At 46.6% G+C, this 18,293-nt stretch overlaps 2 protein-coding genes across 5 annotated transcripts in view; one reads left to right on the top strand and one right to left on the bottom strand.

The window, feature by feature from the left end:
• The window catches only part of MYO19 (myosin XIX), a 78,961-nt gene extending 72,053 nt beyond the window's left edge, over positions 1-6,908 (top strand). For all 4 annotated transcript variants that reach the window (XM_055001311.1, XM_055001312.1, XM_055001313.1 and 1 more), the window contains exons 23-25: positions 1,680-1,765; positions 2,887-3,180; positions 5,700-6,908. In XM_055001311.1, coding sequence (XP_054857286.1) covers positions 1,680-1,765; positions 2,887-3,180; positions 5,700-5,828 — 509 coding nt within the window. In that variant the 3' untranslated portion in view covers positions 5,829-6,908. The remainder of the gene's footprint in view (positions 1-1,679; positions 1,766-2,886; positions 3,181-5,699) is intronic.
• Positions 6,909-6,969: 61 nt separating this feature from the next.
• On the bottom strand, positions 6,970-14,647 carry ZNHIT3 (zinc finger HIT-type containing 3). Its single transcript, XM_055001320.1, has 5 exons — positions 14,556-14,647; positions 11,851-11,882; positions 10,724-10,816; positions 9,829-9,909; positions 6,970-8,335 (listed from the first exon to the last, which is right to left on the bottom strand). Exons 1-5 carry the CDS (start codon positions 14,639-14,641, stop codon positions 8,145-8,147), a joined length of 483 nt encoding a protein of 160 aa, XP_054857295.1. The 5' UTR covers positions 14,642-14,647; the 3' UTR covers positions 6,970-8,144.
• Between the last annotated feature and the right edge of the window lie 3,646 nt (positions 14,648-18,293).

Here is an 18,293-nt window from a genome sequence, read left to right as displayed (position 1 = left end):
GAGATTTAGGAGGGAGGTACACCCCTTTTATTCCTCGCAACCAGGGCGTTTTTTTCTGGGAAAAGAGGTGGTGGAACTCAGTGGGTTGCCCTCAGAGAAAATGGTCACATGGCTGGTGGCCCCGCCCCCTGATCTCCAGACAGAGGAGCACGGAGGGCAATCTCAACTCCCCTCTGTCTGGAGATCAGGGGGCGGGGCCACCAGCCATGTGACCATTTTGAAGAGGTTCCGGAACTCTGTTCCCCTGCGTTCCCCCTGAAAAAAAGCCCTGCTCGCAACCCCCCAGTGAGGTGGGTTAAGGCTGGAGGGTGCATGGCCCAAGGTCAACCAATGGGAGACACGGCACACTGCTCTGCCGCAGAACCAGTTGGGTATCGCTGATTGCAGGAACACCGGAAACAGTCTTCTGCTGAGTCAGACCGGTGATCCTTCTAGCTTGGTATTTCCTGCTCTGATTGGCAATGGCTCTCTGAGATCCTTTTCACGGGGGATGCTTGAGACGGAGAGCCCAAAAGTACCCATCAAGAGGAGGCTGTCCACTCCCTGCCTGCCGAAGTCCTGTTGCAGCCCATTCTCGTGGACAAGTGACCATCCCTCAGAAGAGTCTGTCTGTTGTGTTTCTTGCATGAGTCTCTGCTCTAGGCAGTTTCCCTTCGGGAGGCCTATCCCTTGCACGGCTGTAGGGAAGAGGCTCAAAAGTGGGTATTTTTTACACGTTAAAACTTTTTTGGGTACAAGAGCAAAAGGAAGTCTCCAACTTTTAATTGGGAGGGTGCCTGAAATATTGAGTGAAGGACGGTGCGTGGCAAAGGCTGGAAACAGTGTACTGGGGTGGGGATAATTTCATTTTGCCCGTCACGGCCGTCGTTTGCACATGAGATTTTGGCAATGAACTTTTTCCATTTTGCAGAACACGCTCCAGCAGATTCTCTTACTGCTGTCATGTATGCAAGCATCCATGCCATTGTTGTGTTCTGCATCTTATACTGAGAATGATATAAGCATCCATGACATTATTGTGTTCTGCATCTTACACTACATCTTATACTGATATAATGCCAAAGTTGAAAAGAGTCCAGTAGCACCTTTAAGACTAACCAACTTTACTGTACCATAAGGTTTCGAGAATCACAGTTCTCTTCGTCAGAGGAGTTAACATGGTTAACTCCTCTGGATCTAATGCCAAAGTTAAATACTGTGCTTTAGGCATTTTATATAAGTCACCTGAGGGTGTCTAGACTGCTAATACTAATTTCCAGAGGAGTCAATGGCCTCTTTGTTATCTCTAAAAAATATGTGCTTTCACTTCTCAGTGTCCTTGGACCAGACATGCAGCTGTGTACTGAAATGTATCTTTTTCACAGGAGGGAATGATTCCACTCTGCTTTGTCTAGACTAAACTAGTATGTTCCCATGTAACTTTTTGGGTTTTCGTGCCTGAATGCAAACGGGCCAGTGGGCGGGAGAACGTCCCCTATAATTAGTAGTCCTATTGTTTGAATAATCACTTCTGCCATCTTCTGCCTACAAGTGTACACCCGAACTGAATAGATCTCTAAATAAAGTTTCTTCAACCAATGCACCTGCATGCTTGCTGAGAGGGGCTTGGGGATCTAACTGCCAGGGACTGCCACCCTAGGACTGACAACCACAGTTCTTTTTGTCTTCCCTTTTTTCAGCCATTCGTTCATGGTTAGCCAGGAGACGGTTCCAGAAACTGCGCAAAGCTGTTACGGTTATAAAACGGACATGGAGAAAATGGAAGGTGAGGGAGCCAAGTTGTTATAGCTGACCTGCTTTTTGTTGGAAGTTGGATGTATATGCTGTGATTTGTGTGCTGTGATTCCAAAGGAGGACAGCAATAGCACAGGGCAGGGCATGTTGCTCAGGTTTCATGTTTCTATGACTCTTTAAAAAGAAACTCAAGTTTCTAGACCATATGATTGCAAAGACTCTAGAAGGCGTAAAAATGCTTGGTGAAATTGGAGCATCCAGGATGATAGTGAAGGGTGGGTCTTGAATGCCTTATATAGCCTTCCACGCCTGACCTCCTTACTTGCAGGCGGAAAATGGTAAAAATTGCAAAATAAAGTATGCACACAGAAGTACAACCACATTTGTTTTGTATACACTGGACAAAATGAGGGTTATCTTTGTGTAAAATATGAATTTGGATATTTCAGAGCGTGCACCACCTTTGTAGTTCCCCATAAGCAGCTGTGCCCAATCTCTCCCATGGATCAGGATCTTGGCATTCATCCAAACGACCTGCTTTTGTAAGACATGCTTAGCTGTGTTTGCGTTGCTGGCAAAACAACCTGTACAATTTTCATTGATTAGAGAACCCAGGTTTCATTAGTGCAGAATTTTATTTTTTTTAAGTGCTAGAACATACACAGCTCTGGCTGGAAACTGTTTCCTGGAACCACAATTTCACCTTGCTCTGATTTATCATAGGCTTAAAATCCCTTCCTCTGCTCTGGCGTAATTTTTCCAGAAGTAGTACCTATCTCTCACTTCTCTGCTACCATTCATTAGGGCCGTGGATGAGCGTGATTTTCAGCCACAGTGGGCTTTCTGTCTTTTTCTGGAGGCTCCAGGTTTGATGTTGCCCGTGCTGGTACCAAGCCTGCACCTTCAAAAGCAAGCAGAGACCCAGAGGTGGCCCTCACTCAGAACCACCCTTAAGCTGTTTAACATTTTTTGAGACCATTAACCTGCTAGCCAGTGCTGCAGTTTGGCAGATTCACTCCCCAAAAGTGGATAAACAGCTCGAGGGCCGGATGAAGAGCCCTCATGGGCTGAAGGCGGTTAGAGATGGAGAGGAGACGAGCGTGCTTACCTCTACACTGCCACGAAGGAGTTAAAATGCTTTTTTCTCCTTAGGCAAAGATGGATACTCTGGCTGCAGAGGAACTAGACGACATCAAAGGGGAGTCCTTTTTCTCTGTTTCCTCAAGTCAGGGTTTCAGCGAATTGGAAAAATCCAGGCCATCCAGTACAATTGTTCAGTTCTGGCCCGTTGGACTGGTGCTGTCGAACTCTCCTGTGACGTTGGGTGGGTTTCAGAGAAACGTCACGTTTCTGGTATGCCTCCAAGTCCTACAGCACAACCGCCATCGCACGGTCGAGACCAAGGCATTGGACAGGGGCATCACTTCCATCCGAGCTCCACCACAGGTAGGTGCGACGTTCTTGGTAGAAGCTGGCCATGTCACACAGCAGTGTGATGGAGGAAAGTTAATCTGCACTGAAAAATCAGCTTTGAGGCACAGGTCAAAGAGCTGCTGTTTTAAAGCCATCAGTGCTCCCAGCAGAGGCCGTAGTTCAGTGGTCATATATTGGAGGTACCAGATTTGAGATGCAAAGGAGTTAGCCGTGTTAGTCTGTAGTAGCAAAATCAAAAAGAGTCCAGTAGCACCTTTAAGACTAACCGACTTTATTGTAGCATAAGCTTTCGAGAATCACAGTTCTCTTTGTCAGATGCATGGAAGGCAAGAAGAAACTGGTCAGATATATAGGTGGAGAGGGGAGGGTGGAGTAGATGCAAACAGTAGCTTCTGATATGGAGATCAGGTTGCTTCTGTTAAGGAAGTCAGTTACTTCTGATAATGAGATAACCATTCATAGTCTCTATTCAATCCCAGCTTGACTGTGAGCGGGACCACAAGTGACGCCTGACACAGGTTGGACACTAGTCAGCTCCCCTCAAGTTTTGATGGGAAATGTAGGCAGCTTGGCGGAATGTTGGACAAGTGACAGTTGAAAAGTCCATTGGACAGCAGTCGGAGAGCCAAGCTACAAGACCAGGATGCCTACATTTCCCATCAAAACTTGAGGGAAGCTGACTAGTGTCCAACCTGTGTCAGGCGTCACTTGTGGTCCCGCTCTGAGTCAAATTTACATATGAATTCCAATTCAGCAGCTTCCTGTTGGATTCTGTTTTTGAAAGGTTTCTGTTGAACTACAGTGACCTTTAAGGTTTGAGAGTTCAGTTAAAAGAGCACAGGTATTGGGGAAAACCCTTCTTTCTCTTGTGGAGGCCTGGCAGAGCTGCTGGCAGGAAGAGGACACAAAACTCAGCCTGGGTACCAGAGGCCTGACATGGTATGAAGCAGCTCATGTGTATTTGAGTGAGACCCGTGCCATTCACTGCTGGATTATGGCACCCCATTTGTGGAATTCCCTCTCTAGATCTGATGCCAAGCAAAATCTGTCCTATTTCTCCAGGTTTTGTAGTTAAGCATGTCTCTTCCTCAATAATCTTATATACTAATAGCCAAGAGACCCTGATCTGAGGATCCAGAGATTGGAGCCATGAATGCACAAGACAGGTCTTCCTACGCACCTGAAAAATGTTTGTTGAAAAAAATCTGGAACCTAAAAAAACCCCAAAATGATAAAAGGAGCACTGATAGTTTTAACCAAATGCCCTCAATGGCAGTTGCTAGGCAACTACAACAGTTTAACTAGCATTCCAGGGTTGGTTTCTGTCAGTAAAAGGCAGGAGGGGGCAGGGCCATTTCCAAGGCTGTTTTGGCCTCTGAGGGAAGACTCAGTGGGGCCAGGCCCAGAAACCACCACTGGATGACTTGAACCCACATTACCTGCATGGCTCACCCTGACCCTGCTTATTACTGTTCTACAGCAGCTCCCCTAAAAGCCAGTGTAGCAGAGTGGTTAGAATCATAGAATCACAGAGTTGGAAGGGGCCATACAGACCATCTAGTCCAACCCCGTCCAGTGCAGGATCAGCCTAAAGCATCTCTGACAAGTAAGAGTTTCAGAGTAGGATCCAGGAGATTCTGCTGTGGAAGCTCGCTGGGTGCCCATGATCCACTCACACACACTCAGTCTAATCTACCTCTCAGGGTTGTTGTGAGGATAATGTGAAGGCAAGAAGAAAGATGTAAGCTGCTTTGTGTTCCCACTGCAAAAAATGTAAGTGAAGTAAATTATGAAATATAGGTGAAGATGGGAGGCAGGTAACAGTAAGTTAGAGATTTTGAAGGAAAGGATGGTGAGCATGTGGAGGCTGCCTGAAGGAGGGAAAGAGGAAAAACACACACACACACACACACACACACACACACACACACACACACCATGCAACTGGAGGGGGGGAAGGGGAAAGGGGAAGAGAAGGGAGCAAGGAAAAGGGGTAGAGGCTATGGGAAGCAGTGAAGGACATGGGAAGGACATGGTCAAGGAAGGGGAATTGCTGTGTCCCCTTCAAATCCTTCTGGGTCCTCACTTGTCACATTTTCTTTGCGCCATTCTGTTCCTCAGTTGAATTGTTGTGCTTATTGGTTTGATGTCTGGTGTTGTGTTAATGGTTACTTAAAAGGAATAATGCTGTTGTTTTAAGCTGCCTTGGGTATTTAAATAGAGAAGTGACATTGGCAGGGGCAAGTCATTCTGCACCTTTCCACAGATCATTCGGTTGTAGTCCATACAGCCGGATTAGCCACACCTTTTAGCTGAGGGTCTTTTCTTTGAGTCCCTGCCCAGTCAGATAAAACAGCAATTTTTGCTTGAATGCAACTGATAGGCGCTTCTTGTGCATGCTGAAAGAATCTTTTCAGGGTTTTTTTAACGTGGAACTTGGCTAGCAGAAGTTGGCGAAACTGTGTTGCGGGGTGGGGGGGCAGCCCCACTTGTTTTACAGACTAATCCTAACATTCACGTTTTCTGCCTAGGGCTCGGTCAAGTTCCACTGCAAGAAATCACCGCTGCTTTATGCCAACACCAGACCTCACTGTCACGACTGCCCAAGGACCGGCTTCAACCAAATTCTGCTCGACAACCACAAGTTGCTCGCTACCTAAAAGTGAATTTCTGTCCACTAGAAAGCTTTTAATTGCACTCTTTCATCGAAAAAAAGTTCTTTTCTATCTGCCTCCTTCTCATGGCATTTTAGTTGACACTGCCCAGTTCATGCCACCCTTAGTAAAGTCTACACATGTTGGGGCGGGGGGGGGGGATGACAAACAGCACGTGTTCAGTTCCACCACACGCCCATACTCTAGGACGGGTCCTCAACATGGCACTCCCCAAGTTTTTTTTTAGAAATTGGGTGGGTCCAGATGGAGCTTTGGAACAGCAGGGGTTCCGAGTGGCTGCGCAGACTCTTTAAAATGTCACTTTAGCATCAGCTGCTACCACAACATACTTTAGTGTGTGACTGATGTTTTGTATGTATACAAAAACAAATTTTTAAACAATGTTAATTTTAAAAGTCATCCTGTTTAACAGAGCTTCTGCCTGAAATGTTGAAGAGTTTCTATTAGAGTTACTAGCTTTACTCCCTGACATTTGTGGTTGGCTCCACCTCTTGTGGCAGCCATTTTGTGGTTGGCTCCGCCTCTTGTGGCAGCCATTTTGTGGTTGGCTCCGCCATTTATAGCAGCCATTGTATGGTTGGCTCCGCCACTGTGTATCTGAATTCCAAAAGGGTCTGCAGCCTTAACAAGGTTGGGGACCCCTGCTCTAGGACACAGGACAAAGACACCTTCTCAATTAAGAGCGCAAACCAGCATCTTGTTACACTAAAAGGCTCACAATTTCCTGCCTCTTTGTTCTCTGCACATTTGTGAATGTGTCAATCTTGAAAGATGTCCCCATGCACTTGGGGTTCAGCACCTCCCCACGGGATAGTAAAAGGGATACCCCCATCCTTTCTCCCCTTTCATGGACCAAAGCACGTCTCCGTCCTCTACCTCAGTACTAAATCTTCTGCTCCAAAGTTTGCAGGTTGGAAACAGGCAGGGCTAAATGTCCAAGGGGGTTTGCCGTTCAGAATTGGGTGTGAACATTTGTAATTGCAGCTGTAAGATGTAACAATTGCACAAGAAATTTTCTAAGAATATACCAGAACTGTCATAAATTAAAGCCAAAGTTTAATATTATTGTTTTCTGACATTCTTGAACAAGCTTTGTCTGCTACAATCCAAGTTTGGTTCCCACCCACCCCGCACCCCCACAAAGAAAGATGACCAAAAAGTATTTTTAAGCATCCCCTCAGCTATAAAGAATTGGGCTAGACAGAGGGCTACGGCCACTGCACTAAAACTGTCACATGTTCTGAAAAACCACTGGTACATGGCCTAAGAGTTGCCACGCAGAGCTTTAGCCAGGAACACCAAATGGTCAGTATTCCCCTACTTCTGGATTTATCTGATTTACACAAAGAGGTCTTAAAAGTCTATGATAAATGTGTTAAGATTGTTGCTGCAGTTGTTCCAACTAAACTTGAACCTCCATTTCTCATCTGCCAAAGGCCAGGTGAAAGCGGCCCCCGTCTAAGTCAGAAATAAATAAATAAGAGTTCCAGTGGGGCGCAGCAATCCATGCTTGCACATGAACACCTTGGAAATAGCGTTCCCATAGGAAACGCTTGCCAGTGAAACTCATTGGATGGTACATATCCATCGCATTGTCACCGAAACAGATTGCAAAGCTCACCACAACGGTGGGGGAAACTTCCACCCATCCATTCTACTCCTTTCCGAGAGGCAGATGTTTTTGTTAACTGGCAAACGCCAGGATTCGATTCATCCTCCTGGTCCCATGTCTGTCCAAACAGGTTATGGGATGGTAAAGTTATTCCTGAATTGTTACCCCCTTACTGAATTAGAAGGACCTTCATTTGTGAATTCTGGAGGGGGCAGTCACACCTCCCCTACCACCAATCGGAAATGGTACAATCCAGGAACAATTTTTAAACATGATGAGCCGTTTTGTAAGTACAAGATATGATGAGCAACCTATTTTTGCTTAACTATATGGAGTGACTTCACTACCACTTCAATGAAATGTAAAATCAGGGTTTTAAACTGGTAGGGAAGCTCTTTTTTAAAAAAAAAAAATCATAAAGCAGAGTCCTCCATGTTACAAATGGAACACATCATTTCCAAGATGGTAAAAGCTGGAAGATGGATTTCAAAGCTTAAAAAATCTGCTTCTGGCATATAACTGCTCCCATTCCCCCAAATCTGGGAGAAGAGAGCCACAGACAACAGCGGAATCCACTCAGAAAGAAAGGGACTGAGAAGTCAGCGGTTAATCATCAGAGGAGAGGTTCCATTCCGGCCTGGACAGTCACAAACTGCCTTCCACCCTCTCTTCTTATCCTTGAACCTGTTTCACTCAGGAAACTCGTTCTCCTTCTCGGGCGGCTCAACAATCCGCAGGCAGCAGTCAGCAAACTCCACAAAGAGTGGCTCTTGCATGTACTCTCTCATGAGGGAATTCTTGTCTGCGGCCTGGTCGACGGTTCGAAGCAGCTGCCGGAGGTGGGGGTTGAGGAGAAGGCCGTGGAGTTCTTCCGATTCCCCTGTTGGGAAAGCAGCAATAAGAGACTCGCGTTCAGAACCCAAAAGGACTAGTCAGGGATGACTAGCCTCCCTCCCTTAAGACAAACGGAGCTTCCTATGTCTTTCAGTGACCACCACCAGTCCTAGAACATTGACCTTACACTCTTGCAAATTCAGGTTGATGGGCACTGATCCATACAGCTTTACAGTGGCTTAGGTGCTTACATGCCCGAACGTCTGAAATCTGGTCTTGTTTGAGGATAAGCTTCACAACAGGGAACAACCACCACAGTCACAGGCTGGCCTGGGTTGAACAACTGCTATCTGTTTTTGCTGAGCTATAAGGAACCGCAACAGGAACACAATATTTATTAGCAGAAAATGAGAATATTGTCTTAGTGAGGATATCCACAGGTCCGCACAAACAGGGTGAGGGGTATCCAAGAACAAAGAAAGCCCTGGTTCAGTCTTTGCTCTGTTATAATTTTGGTCCCCTGCAGGTCCCCTTATAACTCCACAAGAAAAAGGGGCCTTTACCCAGACATGCTCATGATCCATCCTGGGACCTTCCGCCTGCAAACATGTGTGCTCTACTACTGAGCCAGAACTGCCTCGTCGCCAAATATGGCTTCTAGTGTTTAAGAACCGAATTACATATTTCCATCCAAACACATTCCTCATAAGGCTTGAAGTGGGGGCTTACAAGGAAGAATCGGAATGTGTGGAGGGCGGGTGGGGGTGCCTTTCCTCAACACTTCCCACCACTTTGTTTTAAAATTTCATCTAGCTGGGCTGTGAAACAGGAAAGCTTGGTTAAGAAACAATTAATAGACCTTCAGGAATGAGTTCCAAAGAAAACTGTCTGGGATGGAAGTGGGTAAGCCACCTGACACTCCAACAAATACAGTAACAACAACATTCAATTTATATACCGCCCTTCAGGACAACTTAACGCCCACTCAGAGCAGTTTACAAAGGATGCCATTATTATCCTCATGACAATCACCCTGTGAGGTGGGTGAGGCTGAGAGAACTCTGAGAGAGCTGTGACTGGCTTCAGGTGGAGGAGTGGGGAATCAAACCCGGTTCTCCAGATTAGTCCCGCGCTCTTAACTACTATACCAAACTGACTCAGTGCAAGTGCAGAAAGCTCCACATGCCACACCTAATACATAACACAGCCCTAAGAGATGTGAATAATTGCCAGTTAGTAGTTACATGATCTAATGAGCCGAGATATCCCTGTACCCTTTACCGTGACTAGCAGCAGTTCTCAACGAACTCTGGCAGCCTAGAGTGTGTCTTAACCAATGCTAACAGGACTGAATATTTCGGTTTCATCCCCAGCCAAATTAAAATACTGTTTCAGTTTTTTGTGATCATCCTTCTAATGCCAGCTCAATGACCATGTACACATGCCAGGTAAAAAAATTAGGGCTAACATTGTCTCATTGAAGGAGGAGCGGTGAATTCACACCTTTCTTTGGTTTCACAGCAAAAAACAACAGCTTACTTAAGCGCTGGAGGTTGTGTAAAGGCACCTTGTCTTCCTCCTCGTCTTCTGTCAAAGTGTCACCCACTGGCCAAGGGCTTGCTGAAGAAAATCAGGAATAAAACGGTTAAATGAAGACAGAAAAAGGCTGGGAAATAACCCCTGGGGCCTTAATGTACTTAAAAGACAATGTGGAATGGAATAATGGTTATCGTACTGGGCCTTACAGCTGGCGAGACCCCGATTCGAATCCTCTCCATTGTGAGGCTCACTGGGTGACCTTGGGCTAGTCACAATCTCAGCCTAACCTACCTCACAGGGTTGCTGTGAGGACAAAGGAGAGGGAGGAGGAAGCATAGAAGGTGCTCAGTTCTGTTGAGGAAAGGTGAGTGAGGAATATATACATAACTAGACAGGGGCAAGGTTTGCCACATAGCAAAGCTTCTCTTTGGGACCTGTGGCCTTTTTGACCACAATGGCCTTGGAAAAAAGATTTTTACCAATTCAACTCGTCCTTAAACATGAGCTTTTCCCACGGAAAGGGCCTCCGAAACAGCCCACCCAGGTAAGTTTTTCCCTGCACCCATTCCCAAATAAACCCCATTTTCATACAACAGCATTGTGAAATGTGAACTGCTGAATTTCTTTTTAACTTTTTATTAATACTTCATTCCTCTCTGTTGTGGGGACCCGAAGTGGCGTATCACATTGTTTTTCCTTCCTCCATTCTTTCCTTACAACCACCCTATGAGGTAGGTTATCCTGAGAGGTAGTGATGGCCCAGGATTACTGGCTGAGCTTCCACGGCAGAGCAGAGATTCGAACCCAGTTTTCCTTTACTAAGACCTAAACACCCCTGTCAAGGAGAGAGAAAAACGGTTTGTTTCAGCAAGCAAGATGGAAAAGGTGTAAATACCTTCAGCGTTTGAGGATTTCTCCTGCTGAACCCCTGTCAAAATGTCTGTCCTTTCAGGCTGTGGAACCGGATCTACTTTTGGCGCACATTGTTCTGTTCAAAATGCAAAGAGTTTCAAATGAGGATTATTCAAGTTATAGAAGATAAATGGATGTTACTTGGGACTGTTTAAAACTATGGGGACCCCTCCAGTTTGTTTATGCATAACCCTCTCTCTCTCTCTCTCTCTCTCTCTCTCTCTCTCTCTCTCACACACACACACACACGTTCAGTCCCCCTTAGCATGGAGGAGGAACACACACAGCAAGATCTGGCACAACACAGTGGCCAATGGCAAGCAAACGGGCCAAATCACACAGCAGGTGATCCAAGGACCTACTCCAAAACCGACAAAAGATACGGGGCAAAAAAAATTTCAGAATATATTCCAATCCTTTTATTTTTCCACAGAATTTTTTCCCTGTCTAATGATTCATTCTTTGATGAAAATAGTAACAATGAAATGGATGCCATTGCCAATAACGTAAAATATCAGGCCAGCGTGGCAATTTCAAAGTTGTAATTGTTTTTCAAGTGAACATCCCAAGGAACTTGTCAAGAATACGTGTGTGCTCTACTGGCTTGTAAATTGAGTGGTGGGGTAGAGAAAAAAAAGCCATAAATAATAAAGATAAAAAAGGGGGGGGGAGGACAAGGTACGTATTCACGATTCACGTCAAATCAAAACACAGACTAAAATAGTGCATTAACAGTATTCACTACCTTTAGGGTTTTTTTCCCCCTTTAAGCAAGGTATATGCTGTATTGTCTTGGTATTTTTACTAGTATTATTGTAAATAAAAACTATTTCCACATAAAGCTTTGAAATCTTTTGAAAATAACAATTAAAACACACAATGTATTTCTTTCCTGATCGACTATTTCAGTTCAAATACTTGTTGCTATTGAGACATAAAATTAAGACTGGCACTTTTAAAACTTGTTTTTTAAAAGTAAAGTAATTGTGCTAAATCAGGATATCGGATTAAATGCCGTGGATATTTTCCAGAAACATTTTCTGTTCTAATTTCCCCAGAAACCAACATCTCTGAATAGGGAACAAGGGAGGTAGAGGAAAACCAGACTACCTTTGTGCTTCTTGTAGCAGGGCACGGAACAACTGCAAGAAACAAACGGAATTTAAAACTTGAAAATGCGTATCAGAACGTAAGATCAGTAGTCCAGAATCCCGCTTCCCAAAGCAGGTAGCCAGATCACTACTGCATGAAGAAAACAGCCCTCCCGTCACCCCCTGCCCCCAGCAGCTGGGATCAGGGGTAGACTGCCATTGAACATGGAGACTTCACTCTTTATTACCATGGCAAATAAGAACTGCTCTGTTGAATCAGATCAAGAGCCCATCTAGTTCAACCGCCAGGATAGCCCATCAGCAGGCCAGGAAGGCAACAAATTTTCCTATCCCATTTACTCTCCAGCAACTGCCATTCAGTGATAGACTGCCTCTAAAACTGGAGGCACAATTTTGTTACATTAGGTGCCCAGGACAAAAATGGCATTTCTTAGTATATAGCAGCTGTGTGAGATCAAGAGCAAGTCTAGCGGTTTTCAAGCTGGAGGGGGTGACAGAGAGACCTAAAATGTGTAAAGTTTCATGGAGGGAGTGAATCTTGCCACAAACGGGTAAAGAAAGTGATGTCAGGTTTTAAAGCACACTCATACCTCCATACTGGAGTTGCCTCACTAAGGTCAAAGCATGGCCCCAAGTATCTGGTGGGTGGGAGCTGATGAAAAAGAGGGCCATGGCTCAGTGGTGGAGCATCTTTGCCTGAAGGATGTCCCAAATTTGGCCCCCACCATCTTCAGTTAAAGGGAACAGTTGTTGGTTCCAGTCTACACAAGGCAGCTTTCTGTTATGTTCACTCTGCACGGGCACAGAGGCAGCCTGCTGCTGCTGCTTCTTCACAGGGCTTACAGCCTCTAAGACTGAAAATAGGATCTGAAGCCAAGCCTTCGGGATTCCTACGGGCAACACAATTTTATTTATTTATATTCAATTTATATTCTGCCCTCCCCACATCAGCAGGCTCAGGGCGGATTACAACCAGAATTTAAAATCACATTTCACAATTTATACGATTTAAAACCATAAAACATTTAAATACCTTAGATTAAAATACATATGTATCTATATATATAGACACAGCGGCACAATAATCTAGACGACCACCTCTTTTTAGCCATCGCCAGAGCATTTTGGCAGGGAAATATGTGAGAGATGGAAGGTGACACTAGTAGGGAGGGCACATGCCATACTTCCCCGGCTAGGGGACACCGCCTCGCAGCAACCATATGCCTGGCGGAATAGCTCTGTCTTACAGGCCCGGTGGAAAGCTAACAAATCCCGCCGGGCCCTGGTCTCACTGGACAGAGTGTTCCACCAGGCTGGGGCCAGGACTGAAAAGGCCCTGGCTCTGGTCGATGCTAGGCGGGCCTCCCTAGGGCCAGGGATCTTTAATAGATGTTTATTGCTGGAGCAGAGTACTCTGGGGTTCATATGGGGAGAGGCAGTCCCACAGATACACAATAAAAAGCAACAACAACACAATAAAGAGCAAGAAACTCATCCACCCCCCACTTATAGGGAGGCAGAAATTTGGAGGGAACCCTCTCCCAAAAACCCCACAAGACCACCACCTCATTTGCTTCAAGCCCTTTCTCGACACACCTTTCCCACAGTCTTGTGACTGGTTGAAGGTCAACCAGTGAGATTACACGGCACAGCAGGGAATCGAACCTGGGTTGCCCAGATCCTAGTCTGCCGCTCCAGCCACTACACTATGCTGCCTCTGGTCCCCTCTTGATGTTAGTGGTGGACTAGGGCCCCCTTTAATTAGATGGGAGCCCTCCAAGGAAGCCCAAGGTTGCGGGGGCAGGCAACGGCGAGCCACCACTGTTAGTCTCTTGCCATGAAAAGCCCAGCAGGGGTCGCCATGTGTCAGCTATGTCTTGAGGGCAGGGTTTCGTTTCCCCAGGTCCTGACCCACACCCACGTGCCTGCCTGCAGACTCTGGGCAAAGGAATGCATGCCGGGGCGTTAGGGGGCTCAGGGCGTTTAGGCTGTGTGTGTGTTTGGGGGGGGGGTGCTCAAGTCCAGGAAACTGAAGCCCACCGTAGTTTAGCTGAAGGGGATGGAAATCGGTCAGGGGGTCGCGCCAAAGCCCCCGTGCTGTGGGTTAACAGAGCGCCCTCGTGTGCACTCAGACCCAAGCTCTCCCGTCACCTCCCCAAGGAAATTCCGGGAGTTGTAGTTTGGCACTCCCCCCCACCCCCGCCCGGGCTGGGCGAACTGCAACCCCGTGCTGCCGGGGCGGGAGGGCTGCTTCCCCGCCTCTCCCTCCTGGTTCGGACCTTTCCGCCCATAACGGGCCGTATCTGATCCCTGCCCCTAAAGCGCACGCAAAACGAGATCGACTCTGAGCATTTACAGAGGGCATTTTGCCACCGAGAAGCCCCCGTCTCGAGGACAGACGCAAGGGACGCTTATTGAGGCCGCCTGCTGGACACGTGCGCAGAGGGCACGTCTGGGCCTGTACAGCGTGCACAACCCAATCCTTACTGCACCAGCCGCAGCACCTCTGAGCATATACAGAGTCCCCCTTCGCTCCCTGGGGACGAGAGGACGACCCGCCCTGCGCATCTGGGGCTGCTAAGGGGAGAGGGCCGGTTTCCTGGGGAGTAAGCCCCCCCGCCCCGGGCCTCCGCAGAGCTCCCTCCCAGGGAAGCGCGCTGCAAGAGGCGGGCCCCTGGACGGAGCCGCCCGCCCGCCACTCACTAGCGGGCCCTGCAGCTGGGGCAGCGGTACTTGGCCGGCCGCGGGCCCCCCTCCGAGCAGACGCTGCAGCCGCGCGCCTCCTGCATGGCTCCGCCGGGCTCCACGTGGGTTCCGGCCGGGCGGGGCTCCGGCTGCGCAGCTCGCGGCCCTCCGCCCACCGGTCCGCCCCTTCGAGGCGCCCGGCCGGATGGCGCCGCGCGGCGGAGGCTGCGGGAGGTGCGGGGCCGGCTGAACGCGAGCGGTTTCCTGCTCCGCCTCCCTTCCGAAAGAAACGCTCCGGCCGGCCGGGCTCTGGCCTTTCCAGACCGAGCAAATTGCACCCGCCGGAAGAGTTTGCAGCTTTTTAATTTCGTTGAGGGGTTTTGGACCAATCGATCACTGACCTCTCTTTGGGGGAAGGGATAGGGTTGCCAGCCTCCAGGTAGTGGATGGAGAGCTCCCGGAATTACAACAGACATCAGTTCACCTGGAGAAAATGGCTGCTTTGAGGGGGTGGGTTTTATGGAATTATGCCATGCCGAGGTCCTTTCCCTCCCCAAACCCCGGTTTCTCCAGGTTTCACCCCCCCCCCTCAGATCTCCAGGAATTTCCCAACTTGGCAACCCTAGAAAGGGATCTTAAAACTCTAGAATCTGAACGCAATGCTACGGCACCAAGGCCCTTCCCAGCCCCGGCTTTGATAGAAAGGATTTTCAGTAGTCAACCAATGGAGACCAACAGCGTAATCCTAAACAATAGTAAAGAGTCCAGTAGCGCCTTTAAGACTAACCAACTTTATTGTAGCATAAGCTTTGGAGAACCACAGCTCTCTTCGTCAGATGCATCGTCAGATGAACAGGCCTGTGGTTCTCGAAAGCTTATGCTACAATACAGTTGCATCTGATGAAGAGAGCTGTGGTTCTCAAAAGCTTATGTTACAATACAGTTGCATCTGACGAGAGCCTGTGGTTCTTGGAAAGCTTATGCTACAATACAGTTGCATCTGACGAAGAGAGCTGTGGTTCTTGGAAAGCTTATGCTACAATACAGTTGCATCTGACGAAGAGAGCTGTGATTCTCAAAAGCTTATGCTACAATACGGTTGCATCTGACAAAGAGAGCTGTGGTTCTCAAAAGCTTATCCTACAATACGGTTGCATCTGACAAAGAGAGCTGTGGTTCTCAAAAGTTTACGATGCATCTGACGAAGAGATGCATCATGGTTCTCAAAAGCTTATGCTACAATAAAGTTGGTTAGTCTTAACAGTGCTACTAGACACTTTACTGTTTTGCAACTACAGACTATCATGGCTAACTCCTCTGGATCCTAAACAGAGTTACTCCAGGCTAAACTATTGATTTCAAGGATTAGCTCTGCTTAGGATTGCACTAAAAATGTTACCTACCTAAAAGAAGTATCATTGCTCCTGTTAGGGACGGGATGCACTGTGTCTTTTGACAACAACCCTACAAGGTAGGTTTGGCTGAGAAAGTGACTGCCAAAGGTGACCCAGGATTTGAAATGTTTGAAACCAGCTTTTCATGTTCTTGTGCTGGTACTCTGGCCAGTAATAATAATATAATAATAATAATAACATTCAATTTATATACTGCCCTTCAGGACAACTTCAATCTACCAGGACATTCCATCAAAGACTTAAAGGTCGCTGTGGTTCAACAGAAACCTTTCAAAAACAAAATCCAACGGGAGGCTGCTGAATTGGAATTCATATGCAAATTTGACTCTGTCAAGCTGGGACTGAATAGAGACTATGAATGGTTATCACATTATCACAGGTAACAGATTCCCTTTACAGAGGCGTGGTCTGGGGGAGCCCAGTGACACCTGGTATGGGCTTTCGAGGATCACAGTTCTCTTTGTCAGATGCAGCTGGCAGGGAGAGCTGTGGTCATCGAAGGCTTATACTACATAGGAATTGGATACTTTCACTGCTACAAATGAATACGGCAAACTGACTGCACACCAAAAGGAGATGTTTACATTTCCAAGCAAAGGAATGTTTTGACTGCCTCCACGCTAATTGCATTCTGTCTCCTTGTGATATATGTCCCCTTCTTTCTCTCCCCTCTCTCCCCTCCTCTTCTGTATTTGACCAGTTCGGATCATGCATCTGACGAAGAGAACTTGATTCTCGAAAGCTCATGCTACAATAAAATTGGTTAGTCTTAAAGGTGCTACCGGACTCTTTTTGATTTTGCTACTACAGACTAACACGGCTAACTCCTCTGGATCTATGACCATGATTAACTCCCACTCAGAGCAGTTTACAAAGCATGCCATTATTATCCCCACAACAAAACACCCTGTGAGGTGGTTGGGGCTGAGAGAGCTCAGAGAGCTGTGACTAGTACGCCACACTGCCCCTGGTGAATCTCTACCTGCATTACAAAACACATGACTTTTCCAGAAGTTGATGAAATCAAACAGTCCTTAAGGCCAGTGAGCATAAGGAGTAACAGCTGTTTTTGCTGCAACAGCCTAAGCTACGATATGCAGAGGTGATAGAGTGCCTCCATACATGGAGGTTCAATTTCTGACTCATAATAATGGCCTTGTTGGGTCAGACCAAAATTCCATTTAACCTGGCATCCTGTTTCCAGCAGTGGGAAGGAAAACAAAACGCTTTCCGCTCTTGTTGCTCCTCAGCTAGACTGCCCTTGAAGATGGAGTTTTCGTTGTTGCTGTTGTTGTTAATGTTGTGTCTAACAGCAGAAGAATGAAATGCAAAACCTGGTATAATGTTATACTAGAGAAGCTGGAGAAGCAGGTACCAGACGATGAAGGAAAAATCATTAGCAGCCAACGGAAAAAAAACAGAACAGAAAAAATGAGATCAAACAACCGAAATACCCCCATCACCGTTGGTCTCCAGGTTGCCGCTGATGCTGGACGGTGAAATTAATATCCATAAAAGTACTAACGTTTAGTGATCGGCAAACATTGTGAAACATGGTTATTTCCTATGCAGTAATGCACTTGCAAATTAAATTAAATAGGGCAGGCTAAGCCTTTGGCTAAAGGTTAATAATACTGGAAGAAGAAATTCTTTATTCAAAAAATCAATGCAGAGCTAGAGCAAACAATTCATTTCCCTGGTGAGCTCAAGTGTTGAGAGGAGAAGGGGGCGGGGGGGGGGGGAAGAGATCAATTGTTTTATCAAAAACCTCCAAAAGATTATGGAGAGTTTTTTGCTGCATATCTTTGTTAAAGATTCTCAAGTGAATTTTATTCACCATTATATTTACTTCATGTATATTCCACCTTTCTCACCCAACGGGTACCCAAAGTGACGTACATCATTCTCCTCCCCTCCACGGTATCCACACAACAACCCTGTGAGGTCGGTTAGGCTGAGAGTGTGTGACTAGCCCAAGGTCACCAGTGAGCCTCCATGGCAGAGAGAAGAGTTGAACTTGGGTCTCCCAGATCGTAACCCAGCACTCTTAACTATTACACCACACTGCCTTTAAGACATAGGTCATTCCACACTCATCCTAAGCATATAGTTAAGGTCATTGTGTTTCAAAGAAATACTCGACACAATCCATATTCAAATATTAAATAACATTTTTTTTAAAAAAACTGTAAGTATGTGTCTGGGGTTGCTGGAAATATTACAAAATACATGACTTTTCCAGAAGTTGATAAAAGACAGCCCAGCATTAAACAGTCCTTAAGGTCAGTGAACCTTAAGAGGTCAGAGCGATAAAGCAAGCAGAGCTGCAGCAGGCATCCCC

The sequence above is a fragment of the Eublepharis macularius genome, chromosome 17 (assembly GCF_028583425.1).
Source record: "Eublepharis macularius isolate TG4126 chromosome 17, MPM_Emac_v1.0, whole genome shotgun sequence".
Lineage (NCBI taxonomy): Eukaryota > Metazoa > Chordata > Lepidosauria > Squamata > Eublepharidae > Eublepharis > Eublepharis macularius.
This window is presented reverse-complemented; position numbering and strand designations above follow the sequence as displayed.